Genomic DNA, 13,765 nt, shown 5'->3' with positions numbered 1-13,765 from the left:
ATGGAAAAGTACTCAGATACAATCTGCCTAAGGGAAAGAATGCCTTAGGGAAGGGCTATCTATAGGAAACTAGCACGTATACACGTTACACATGGGGGGGGGGAAATAACGAAAATCTCCATGCAACCAGCTCTTTCGTTGGAATTTGAACCCAGGAACGAACTACCAGAGTTGAGCAACTTTACCGCTCGCCCGCTGGTGGGCACTAATTCTATTGGTGTCAGGTATCAGTGCATATGAAATAGAAGTCACCACACATTTATAGAACAACGTAAGGGAATTAAAATGTGTTGTTGAAAAACTGACATTATATGTGAGGTGCCAAAAAGACAAAATTTGAAACTCTGCCATCGAAAGCATCATAATTTTTGTGGAAAATTTGAGCGTGAAAGTGTTCTGCGTAGTGTGAAAAAAAGGCGATTTGGCAAGAAGAGAGCAACAACGATTTGTGTAAACTATGTTACAGATCTTCACAAAATAGACGGAAAAGCCTCGGGCATTGGATACAATGTTCTGTATGCTTCCCTTCGCGTTAAAAGTATATCCACTACCAGTAGATCTGTTCTACAACGTTATAGACTACGTATTACTGTAAATGGTGGCCGTTTCAAATATTTATATTTGTAAAGCACCCGTCCCCCACCAAAAAAAATTCATACTTGCTATTTAGGACTTTTTATACTTAATTTAGACGGTGCTGTCACTTTTAAAGGAAGGAATAAAACTCATTTTCTGGAATACTATTGAGTATCTGTTTCACATTCTGTTGGGTATTAGTTACATTAAAAAACTGGTACTAACGAATTCCTGTTGACCATGAAAGTCGGCTGCCATCGAACCATGAAAGTAGACTGTGATCTCGTCAAAGTTACGCCAGTCCGTTCTGCGGAACTGTTAAGGAATTGATTCCTCGTTATTTAACAAACAGTCAGTATTGCACCTGCTTTTTTTAACCTTCGTAAAAAAGCTTTCGTCTATTTCTACTGCTTTGGTAGGCATTTTATGGGAAGCTCTGTTTAGAACGTGAGTGCAAACTTCCCGTAGATAATTGTTTCTGTAGAGGGCAGATCCGAAGTTTTAATCATTTTATCAGAATTCAAGGAAAAGGGTAGTGCGATTACAATTAATTTATCGCTTTGTTAAAAAAATGTGGCTTGTCGAAAACCAATCAGGTTTCATTAATTGAAAACGTAGGTGTGTTGTTACGCCACACTTATCCATATCTGATGCTAAATCGCCCTTCTTAGCGATAGTTTCAAGATCGACAGGATAATACTTAATTAACAGAAAATCTTCATGATAGGTAGCTTTTAATTCTGGAAAAAGTCAGAATTCAAAGATTGTTGCTCAAATAAATAGACAAGATGATGTCACTAGGTAATCGTTTTTTGAAAAACGATTATCTGGGAAATAGGTACAAATTCCATTCAGCCTATTTCCTTCCTTGCTGTCTTTGGCTGCTTGCTTCTAGAGTCACTTTCACATTTTCTCAATCATTTCTATTCCTTTATGGAACTGAAACATGCTTAAATCATAAGTATTTATCGCATTTCTCTGTGTGTGCTCTCGTGGTGTAAGTGGTTAGCACATCTAACTAGCAATTTGTGGTTTGAATCCTGACGAAAATACGGACTATTCCTCTCATTTTATGCCCCTGTAAGTTTAACAAATCTGTGCGTTAATGCCCGTACTAAAAATGTTGTACACTTTAATTTATTCGCTCCTGTATTTGGTTGATCTACACGAAGACGCCTTTAATTGATGGGAACTGTAAGGAATTATCGCATTTTCCTTCGAGAGCTTAAGAGTTATATAAAAGATTAGGATGCTCAGCTAGAAAGTGGAAGATATTTGGCTCAACACCTGAGAAGAAACAATTAATTCTTCATTTTCCTGCTTCGAAAATTATAATGATGTCTACAGACTTCGTCAAACATCTTCACTCTTTATTCCTTAGCAGCTATAATGTTTAAAAGCTCTTTTTCTGTTTTTCAGACAATGTGTCGATACGTTGCTCTAAATTTCAGTCGTTAGATGTTTATTACCTTTAAAGTAACTTAATATCGCTTTGCTTCACCTACTAAAGATTTACACTCTTATTAAATCACATATAAGGTGATTCTAAATTGTTTTTACAAATTAAGAGGGGTAATAGTACTCATCCAGACGAGCAATAATTACCATAGAGCATAGAGTCACATTCCATGTGAGAGGCAGAAAAGAGGAATATGAGAATTCCAACCTGAATTTACAGTAGTGTGGGACAGTGAATGAACCAGACCAAAAGTTGAGCAATTAATTTAGTGAAAAACTGACAGAGAGGGCACATAACAGATAAAACCGAAAACTTGGCATTCTAACGTTAATTCGAGCTGAGACTCTGATGGCAAACACTCAAATGCACATCTTTACTTTGCAAGGTCTCAACCTCGCAAACGTTAGCAACAAGTTAATTATGTAAGCAAGGGCTGAGTATTATCAACTAACTCCAACTTCCGCTATATGCCAAGATTAGAATGAAAAGTCCACGCTGTGTTTAGCCTGTCAGAACTTCGTATCCCATAGAAGGGCGCTTCAAATAGAATGAGCGCAGCATAGTAAGCTCAGGGAGACATGATAGAAGATAGCGAAGGGAAAAAAACTGCTACCTTGGGGATAGCATCAAACCTACCTTGAGTTGGAGTTAGTTGATAATATTCCTTGATTAGATTATTAACTTGTTGCAATCGTTTGCGAGATATAGTTTGGGAACGAAAGACGAGCATTTGAGTGGTTGCCATCAAAGTCTCAGCTCGAATTAACACACGAATGCCACGTTTTCGGTTTTATATGTTGTGTGCACTCTCTGTCAGTTTCTCACTAAACTGATTGCGCAAATTTTGGTGTCGTTCATTCGCTTTCCCAACATTGTTGTAAGTTTACTTTGGAATTCTCATATTCCTCTTTTCTGCCTCTCAGAGCGGAATGCGAACCTATGTTCTATAGTAATCATTGCTCGTCTGGATGAATACTATCACCTCTTTTAATTTGTAAAAACAATTTAGTATCAACCTGTATATTCAAACTTGAATATGCATACGGTTTTCGGATAGTTGCAGCAGAAGTGACTCTACGTGGCCATTTCCGGAATTCAATTGTCCCATTTTATGCATGTTATCTTTCATACATTGGTTAAAAATTTGTTTCTAGTATCTTCGACATCTAAGCAAGTCATCTCTAAAATAAATTGTAGCATATTTTAAACACTAATGCAGTCGTTCTGCGAAAATATTTTAAATATGTGTAACAGTTTGGATATACTTACAAACAACAAACCATTAAGATTAGGTATTTTTAGCCATTTATTTTGGCATATTTTTTTTATATTCCACTGAGGCAAAGCTCCTCCTCAGTGGCCAAGTGGATAAGACCTCCGAACACTGCTAATTCGATACAGGTTCAAACCGCAGTAAAAGGGCTGGCTGCATGGATTTTGTGGTTTTCCTTATGTTTAATATGACCAGAATCGTTTTTTCTTTAGAAAGAAAACAGCGAAAATCTTCTTCCGTTTATGCAGATTGCACTCATGAGCTTTGCCTTAAATAAGTCATCTAATCTAAAGTAATCTACTGTATATGTCATCCAATCATACATAACTAACTTCCCTTTTCCTTTGCGCATTTAAAAGTTTCGATTAACAGCAATCATTTTTCAGCTACTCAAGTATTCAACATTATTCATATTAAATCTAAACATTTCTTTAAAAGTGAAAGCATCGCTAACTAAAAGATATGTATAAATTTGCATGACAGATCAGCTTCACTGTGGAAATCGTCCTACTTTTTAATGGCAAATCCTTAGTTTCCTTTTCCGTTCTGCATTTAAGTGTTTTGATAAAGATGAATAATCATTCTACATTTGAAGTATTATGATCAACTAGTGTTCAGGAAACTGCGTGAAATAATTATCTAATGAATATGCGTAAAACTTAATACCATTATTCACTAAGTGGTATATATTTTATTTTCATTATAAAACAAATACAAGGTGGTCATAAAAAATGTCTTTGGTATATGAACCTCTAGCACTCAACTAGTCGAAATAAAATTTCCGGTATTGTTATTCGAAGGTATGCGTTTGAGATTGTGATGATTTAAAATAATACAGCTCTGCCGGTTAAGGTTACAGTGAAAACATTTCGAAATCTTCTAAGGACAACACCCACTATATTTCTTCGCAAATTGATCAGTGCATCAAAAACCAATAAAGGACCTTGTTACGATGCATTTATGATTCAAATTGCTGATGTGAAACATTAAAAAAAAAGAGCATTCTAAAGGACTAATGACAACACAACAGAGGAGAGGGGGAAAGACTTTATTTGGAATTTTAACTTTTCAACATATTCAATGTTTCATGTCTTGTAACGTTGGAGTTCTGTGGCCACCGACCTCACTACGATGGATATCAGGTTCCTGGGATATCTGAAACTAAGATGTAGTACACATCAATTAAACGAGATTTGTCAGAATTGAAAGGTGTTATAAAACGTGAAGTTGTACAGATTACTTCTGTGATGTTACATTTGTCATTCTTGTCAACAATCTCCTGCATGGAATAGGTTATCTTCTGTGATGATGCACTCGTTGAAAACTTTATAAGGTATTTCTCCCACTTCCCTAGCGTGCCTTCGTGGTGTAACGGTAGCATGCTGGGCCGGTATTCCAGAGGTCCATGGTTCGATCCCGGTTGCTTATTTTTCATCTCTCCGGGTTTCAAAAATACCTAATGTCTCTTCAACTTGTAATTCCTATAAGTTTTTTCTCCTTCTCCTCTATTGTGTTGTCATTGCTCTTTATGATTCTCTCGTTCACGACGGCATTTTTTTGTCATACGTGTATTTTTACAACGCCATTTACGGTTTTCTGAGAACTGATCAATTTGCGCAGGAAAAGTTTGGTGTTTACCACTCGAAAATTTCGAAATTGTTTTATTGTAACCATAACCATGAGAGGTGTATTGTTTTAAGTCATCGCAATCTGGAGTGCATACTGAAATAAAAGTGTCTGAAAACTTTACCTGATTATCTCTTTTACATGCATCAGAAAACTACGTTGTTCCGAAACTTTTAAAGATTCTCAGCTTTACCTCGGATAAAAAAAAGAAATTAACCTTAGATATATATCAAAAGTTCCTAATACTATTTGGAATATAAGCTTAAGGTAATAGCCTACTTTGAACTCTTCTTTTCAATTTATTTAGTTTAAAGTTATCGAAAGGGAGAGCACATTTTAGGTTTTGGCACACTAGATAAAACTTCGAAATATTACCTTAATAAAACACTACTCGTAACGTAATTTGGCATTTTTAGGCTTTGCCTTGTGTTTCTTAGTTCTGGTAGCTGCTTATAGAAAAATAAGATATAATTTATGAGACTTTAGTCTTCAGTGATTTAATTGGTTGGAAAATTTACAAGAATTTTTAACTTACGTTATCGTCACCGTTAGAAAAGTTAGCAAGTACGCTGACTGGTTGGTACATTGTATAATACTGAGGCTTCGGTGGCAGTGGTGGCCTTATCTCCACTGTACAGTACTTTCCTCGGAAGTATTGTTGTCCTGGAATTCGTTTCTTTGAATCGGCCATAGCAACGATATTGACGCATTCATCATAGGCTCCAAATGATGTTACGGTTCCTTGAAGCATTCCAGCAGGGGGTTTCCCAAATGCGTCGATCACTGAAAAATAAATTTCAGATACAAAAGATAGCAAGGTACAATAGCCCGAAAGTCAGATTTGCATAGTTTAACTCTTTCATACCGCTTTCTCCCACGTATGCAGAAGAATATAAGAAAACTCCTGTGGAGATTATTACGAAAAAAATCATCTCCTATTTCAGTTACACATATAGACAACTAGAGAAACACCTACATAATCAGTCTATTCCACTGATAGCAAGTGAGCTAGAGTTACAAATGTTTAGTGAGCATAAGTTTAGTTACATAGTAGCTACAGCTTGCAAAAAAAAATATGATGGAATATGGAGTGCCTTTACTTAGATGGAAGCAAGTCAGGAAATGAACATTAGACAGACAAATATAAGACATGAAAATCCTTCTGAAAATGCGAAACTAAAATTACATACATATATTAATATTATAAAATGAATCTAGTGATAAATTTGATTATATCCTAAACATTTTGCTGATTTACATTCTTTTAACCTTCTGATGTCTTTTTTCTAACAGAGAATTATATTCAAGTTGTATTATGCTCATACATATTTATAAGGTTTAGTGATAAATGAAATAAAAGTAAAATAAGAAATTTCTGCGCTTAAGCTGCAAAGGATTGAATTTAAGAAATTATTAATATTTATTAATTTAAAAAAAGATTATCCTCTCCTAGGAAAAGATTTTATAGGAATGAGAAGTGCTATTAGGCAATCGAGGGTGAGAATGTGCTATTATTTGATATTAATTGCTTAACATATTGCTTTATTATATTGTTATTATTGAAAGATAGTAGCGGTAAGGATCTCAGAAAGGCGCGAAGAACGAAATATATAGTAGGCACTCATTAATTATCCAGTTTGAATGTTTTAAATATGTTAAATACACTGAAGTGCCACTGAATTAGGGATAACAAGTCCATGGCGAATTGTGCCTTGGTAATGGGTGCTACACGACGAGGCATAAATTCAACAAGTTTGCGGAAGCATTCTACGGGAATTGATTGCAAAATATCCATTCACGTAGAATAGATAGAGTTGTCCATAATTCAGGAAGAATCGCTAGTGTTGTGTGTGCGTTTTCACACATTTCTCCAAAACATTCAAAAGGTGCTCAGAACGATTTAAGTCAAGGCTTCTAGGTAGCAAAGAAGACATGACAAATAAGTCAGAGGAATGCTCATCCAACCAGGCAGTACCCAGTCGGGACCTGTGAGAGGTGCAGTTATATTGTTGGAATGCTCAATTTCCGTGTGAATGGCAGGACAACATATAAATGAATGGAGATGATGGTCCAGCAACTCTACGTACCAAATCATATTAAGGAAGTTTGGTACAGGTACCAAAGATCCAAGGTACTGCAAGAGAAAACAGGCTAGACCATGATTGCGCCGCCATGGTCTTGTACATTTCCGACCTGGGATGTAGGATACGTGTCTTCATGAGCCTGACGCTAAATTTTCAGCCTCCTATTAGTGTTACTACGTTGGAATCAAGACTCATCCCTCCATAGTACTCGCTTCCTGTTCTCTAGAGTCTATTTTTAGTGTTGTCTTGCCCAACCCAGTACTCTGGACCTATGGCTGCTGAAGCCTATATGATGAAGCGAGTTTTGCACAATACGCTTACTGACTATATGACTGGCGTCCTGATTCGCATGGGTTGTAATCGAAGCTAACGTTTGGCTTCGCTGGCGATGTACAATACGGCTGATACGTCTCACACCACGTTCGTTCAAGGCTAATTGTCCAGTGCAATTTGCCTGATTGTTGAAATTACAAATTTTGATTAAAAGAAGCGAAGGGAAAAAAGAAGCTTATTTCTATTTTCATGCAAAACTTGAATTGATTTGTAACAAATTATTTTAAATAAATGCCCATTTTTTACATTGATTTGTTACTAATTTTCTTGACTTTATCAGCTGCTTAATACTATACTTCTATACTTTGATTCATATACACTTTTTATTACGTAGTGATGATGATAAATTATCATACACTCACATAAATAGTATGCTCAAATGCCAGCATACTCAAATGAACTCCGATTACCCATGATATGCTATTTTAATCCTTTTTAATAATCAGAACTCGTATTTTCATATCGCAATTCGCTTTTTCAAATTAATTTAAAGTGGGGTGCCTTTTTTGACGTTCAAAATGTCTATAGCTTTCTCTTTTTAGACTAAGCGCCTCTTAACGTTTATCCAGGGCCATTTTGATAACATTAACCGAATGATAACACTAAGCAGTAAGAAAAAGATGTGTTTCAAAATATTTTAAGTTTATCTGATTATAACAAAGCACACTAGGGCTATGTGCCTAAGGGAAAGGATGCCTTCTTGAAGTCTTTCTAAGGGAAACTGGCTCGTACGCACGTTACACATGAGACGCGCATGCAGCCGGCCCGTTTATGGGATTCAAGCCTCGGACTGAGCTACCAGTGTTCAGCGACTTTACCGCTCGGCCGCTGGTGGGCCCTTTAAAATAGCAATGGAGTTTATTGAATTTATTATAAATATAACCAGAAATATATAAATAGATACTTTAATAGCATTTTAACTATAAAAAGGCAAAAATTACTTTATGAACTATTTACAATATCTTTAATACAAAACTTCATGTATGAACTCTTCATAACATTTTTAGAAATTATCGGACAGATGCTAAACTCCTAAACTTAATACCTGGAGAGCATACCTTGTTGAAAGATAACATGCAAATGTAAAATTAAAAGTTAGGCAAAGAAAAGCATCCTTACTAAATGTTTCGGTAGACCTTTTTTTTTTTTCATAGGCCAGAAAAAAACTCTTCAGGTTTTTTTTTTTCCGAGGGAGGCGCTCCTGAAGAATAATATCATATGTCTGACCAAACTCAGAATTTATATAGTTATTTAAAATCTATGCCAAACTAAGTTTTTTTTTATTTTCTTCTTATTATTATTTTTATTTATTTATTTATTTATTTGCTAAATTTTAAATAGCTGTTTAACGTTTAAAATCGAAGCCAGCGACATTTCTCATTTTATAATCTATTTTGATCTAATTTAGCGTCTGTAGTTTAGTTTTAAAATGTATTCTAAAATATTTTAATCATGTGAATTAAGTTATTGATCACAATATGCGAGATGTATTTTACATATTTTCGTATACAAATGGGCGGAACTTGAATAACAGCATCCGAATGATAACATTAACAGCTATCACATTAAACGGTGTCTATTGTGCTTCTGTTATTCTTCAAATTTTGTTCTGTTGCATGGACTACTAGGAACTTAGGAACAACAAACTGAAAAATCATACATACATTTATGAAATGTACAGTAATATTCTCAGTGTTACTATATTAATAGGTAAATGAAAAATCTCCTTGAAGTAATAATATCAATAACATCCCTGTTCAAAATTTGTTTAATGTGCGCAGTACTGCTAAAGTTCTATACATACCGTATATACCCGCGTATAAGTCGACCCCCCCCCACTTCGATATAAAAAAATTCGTAGAAAATAAGAAACCCGCGTATAAGTCGACCCCCCACTTCCGAAATCTATCGAGAAACTTAAAAATTTTTTTAAGTACTACATTTATTCAAAATCATCTGAAAAAAAAAGTAAATATACGATAAAAAGTACCTAGGTAAATAAAGAAAATCAAAATCCTTCAACGTACGATTCATGGTCAGATTCGCCAAATATTTCATAGAACTCTTCTCTCGTCATTGGCTCGTCATCATACATATTTTCAGTCTCGAACTCTATTGTTACAATCACTACTAGAGCCTTCGTCGTCATTTTCACTTTCAAAAACAGTATCATCTTCCGTGCCGTCTAGTTCGTTGCTAATAAAACATTTTTTAAATGATTTTATAATCATTTCAGAGGGTATTTCGTTTCACGCATCTTTAACCCACAGAGCAATTAATGTAGTATCGGGCTTTTTAATGTTGACTTTTTAAAAGTTAAAAGAAATATTCAAAACTGTTCAGTTATTGTGTGGGCTATTTTTTTTTAAATTTTGACGTGTACGCTTGTTAACAAAAGTATTTCATGAATGAACAATAACTATTATAAAGACTTATACGTGCGCAAAAACTATCTGCATTTCTCTTTTCTTGGCGTGTTGGCGAAACTTTTTATTGCTCGATATTGATCGGTTGTTCGGGGGCCGAAAATTCTTTGGTTTAATCGAAACTTACTCTAGTTAAAATATGAAACTCTGTGATTAGTTCGTCACATAATTTAAGTCATGAAATTACTTCAAGTAAGTGACTTATTTAGTCGTCCAATTTGAGTGCGCGAAGAAAACAATGGAATTATATAAAGAAATTTTTTAACTTCCGATTCTTTTAATTTTTTATGGCCCCGCTTATAAGTCGACCCCCCTACTTTGAAGTCTTTTTTTTGTCTAAAATATCTCGACTTATACGCGGGTATATACGGTATATAACTTAATAGTAAAGTCTTGGTGTCCTGTTTATTTATTTCTGCCTGGTCTTGTCCTACTATAGTTCCTTATGACACTATCAGGCCTTTTGTCGTCTACACGGGATGCAAGTATTTTGATTCCATTATGAAGTAACGCATTTCGTTTGATATCCTCTCTACGTTCTTGGAATTGGTGCTATAAGATCTTTATCAGTGATCCCCCCCACTTCGATATAAAAAAATTCGTAGAAAATAAGAAACCCGCGTATAAGTCGACCCCCCCCCCACTTCCGAAATCTATCGAGAAACTTAAAAATTTTTTTAAGTACTACATTTATTCAAAATCATCTGAAAAAAAAAAGTAAATATACGATAAAAAGTACCTTGGTAAATAAAGAAAATCAAAATCCTTCAACGTACGATTCATGGTCAGATTCGCCAAACATTTCATAGAACTCTTCTGTCGTCATAGGCTCGTCATCATACATATTTTCAGTCTCGAACTCTATTGTTACAATCACTACTAGAGCCTTCGTCGTTATTTTCACTTTCAAAAACAGTATCATCTTCCGTGCCGTCTAGTTCGTTGCTAATAAAACATTTTTTAAATGATTTTATAATCATTTCAGAGGGTATTTCGTTTCAAGCATCTTTAACCCACAGAGCAATTAATGTAGTATCGGGCTTTTTAATGTTGACTTTTTAAAAGTTAAAAGAAATATTCAAAACTGTTCAGTTATTGCGTGGGCTATTTTTTTTTTAAATTTTGACGTGTACGCTTGTTAACAAAAGTATTTCATGAATGAACAATAACTATTATAAAGACTTATACGTGCGTAAAAACTATCTGCATTTCTCTTTTCTTGGCGTGTTGGCGAAACTTTTTATTGCTCGATATTGATCGGTTGTTCGGGGGCCGAAAATTCTTTGGTTTAATCGAAACTTACTCTAGTTAAAATATGAAACTCTGTGATTAGTTCGTCACATAATTTAAGTCATGAAATTACTTCAAGTAAGTGACTTATTTAGTCGTCCAATTTGAGTGCGCGAAGAAAACAATGGAATTATATAAAGAAATTTTTTAACTTCCGATTCTTTTAATTTTTTATGGCCCCGCTTATAAGTCGACCCCCCTACTTTGAAGTCTTTTTTTTGTCTAAAATATCTCGACTTATACGCGGGTATATACGGTATATAACTTAATAGTAAAGTCTTGGTGTCCTGTTTATTTATTTCTGCCTGGTCTTGTCCTACTATAGTTCCTTATGACACTATCAGGCCTTTTGTCGTCTACACGGGATGCAAGTATTTTGATTCCATTATGAAGTAACGCATTTCGTTTGATATCCTCTCTACGTTCTTAGAATTGGTGCTATAAGATCTTTATCAGTGAGTTTTTCATACTAAACCAGTGCGTCGATTAATTAATGTAGGTATTTAAATGGAATCTACGCACTCATAATACCATGTATCCTTGCTGACTTCAGAAACGTTTACAGAGGAGTGTTTTTAATATTTTGGTCTAGAGAAATAATTTAACATATAATCAATTGATAATTTTTATGAAAATTTTCAAAATTGTTCCACATAATAAAATTCTGGCATTTTATTTATCATTTAGTAATTTTTTGTACACTTTCCATATTTATGTAAAATATTTTATTTAGCTCTAACCTAATGTGGTACATTTACATAGTGCCCGCCATTTACGTTTTCCTGTGACCAAAATATAGTTGATAGCTAAAAAAATTGAGTTTGCACTTCCGATTTAAAAAACAAAATTATGTTTTTTGATAGTGTTATAACAAATAACCATAACCACTCAGCATTTTCCGAAGTATCAATAGTTATTTAGTGAAATTAGAAAATTGTTGAGTTAGCTGCTGCATTTTAAATTGTCGAATTAGTTGTTATTTATTTCTTTATTTCCTGTGATCAAATAAAAATGTAGGTTATGATTAATATATTATTTTCATAATTTGTGTGTTCTCGATATTTGCTGGAAATCAATGAATGCTTTGTTCCAAATATTTATTAGAAAAAATTAGAGTTATTATGTAGCCCTTGCAGCGAATTATGACAGAAAGTATGACAACCTAATATCATGTTGGTTATGTACCACTTATTTCACAGTTCTTTACGAAATGTGTTTTTAATGGCCTTTTATGATACTTCCGCGAGCACTAGATATTAATATCGAGGTTAAATTACTCGTTATTATACTGGATGTAGATTAAATATTTATCTTGCATAACATAGATTAATAATTATTAAAGCTTTAGAATGCTAAAGGTTTGCACTTAAAAATGATTTTTACAATGATTTTACGGATTCACTTCAAATGCATAATAAGCATTTGAACCAATCATGCAACCAGCCTGTTCCCCTGGCTTCGACACCGGGTAGACACCGGTTGGGGATGATTAAATTCAAATAATGAGCAACCGCATTACTAATAAAAAAAAATCGCTTCATTTTCCATTTAAAATTCTTTCCATACTAAAGCAAAGACGTTAACAGTCCTCCATGCCTGAAACAAAGTATTCGATTAAAATTTAATAGCTTTTATTAATCGTTACCTTAAATGATGGATTATTTATAAGAGAAAAAAGAAGAAATATATCTCCGGTCTATCTAAACTCCAGTTCGCAGCGAATTAAATGCTGTGCCAATAAGGATTTATGAATTTGTCTCGAGATCGAAAATGGTCAGACCACCGACTATGACTTTATGCTAATGTGAACTAATTTCTTTTTCTTCCTTTTGGCTGTAGGGCAACTATACTACGAAAGACAAAATGACTCGTGCCAGCGCACGTGAAAGGAATATACTGAAAATAGTTCCGCACATTCATTTCTAGATTTTGGTACCCGGAATATCATGAACGTTTTTTGCGAATTACAAGTTGATTAAGAAAATAATGCTAAACTTTGATAAGGAAAAATTATTTTATATAAAAAAAATAATTTCTACAGGGGAACTTCTTGTGCTTTAATTAAGTACCGCATTTGTTGAGTGCATTTGTTCACACCTTACATTTTTTTGCTATTTATATAACGTATTCTTTGCCGCAAGGCGGCATACTACCCGAGTATTTTTCATTCTGATTTCACATGATTAGTTGTATTAAACGGGGTTATTTAAATGGGATAGGGAAGATGATTGTTCAAGAACAGCGAGCCAATAAGGCCTTGATTGTTGAATGCAAAATTTTAGTCTTACAACAACCTTTTAAAAACAGAAAGTGCTCAAAGGTTACACGCAAAGTAGATGGCTTGAAGTCACTATAACTTGACGCGTACTGGTAAAATAACAACGGTCAGATCCGCGAATATTTAGTTTATGGATGGATCATGAAAGAATGACCATAGAGCTGTAAATTGTAAGAAAATGGCATTTCGAATAGCATGGCATATCTAATTAGAAAAGATATACGTCAGTAGAAAATTTAAAATTAAGACGAAAAACAGTCGTAAACTGGTGTATATTTTTAAACAGAATTCTAGCGATGTTGAGGTCGATTAAACGTAGAATCCTCTTCTTTAGAAGCATAAAAATCTTTTGCAAACCATAGATAGTTTTGGTTATGATTTAGCATGATAAGATGCTGAAATTAACTACATTTTTGAATC

General features: G+C 34.2%; 1 protein-coding gene across 1 annotated transcript in view; it reads right to left on the bottom strand.

Annotated features, from left to right (window-relative positions):
* Window positions 1–13,765, bottom strand: part of LOC118202179 (O-acyltransferase like protein-like) — a 151,497-nt gene that overhangs the window by 86,505 nt on the left and 51,227 nt on the right. Inside the window, exon 3 of the mRNA XM_035374331.2 lies at window positions 5,470–5,717. Within this exon, the coding sequence (XP_035230222.2) occupies window positions 5,470–5,717 (248 nt within the window). The remainder of the gene's footprint in view (window positions 1–5,469; window positions 5,718–13,765) is intronic.

The sequence above is a fragment of the Stegodyphus dumicola genome, chromosome 4 (genome assembly GCF_044657685.1).
Source record: "Stegodyphus dumicola isolate Sdum_Otavi_A_Nest chromosome 4, ASM4465768v1".
Lineage (NCBI taxonomy): Eukaryota > Metazoa > Arthropoda > Arachnida > Araneae > Eresidae > Stegodyphus > Stegodyphus dumicola.
This window is presented reverse-complemented; position numbering and strand designations above follow the sequence as displayed.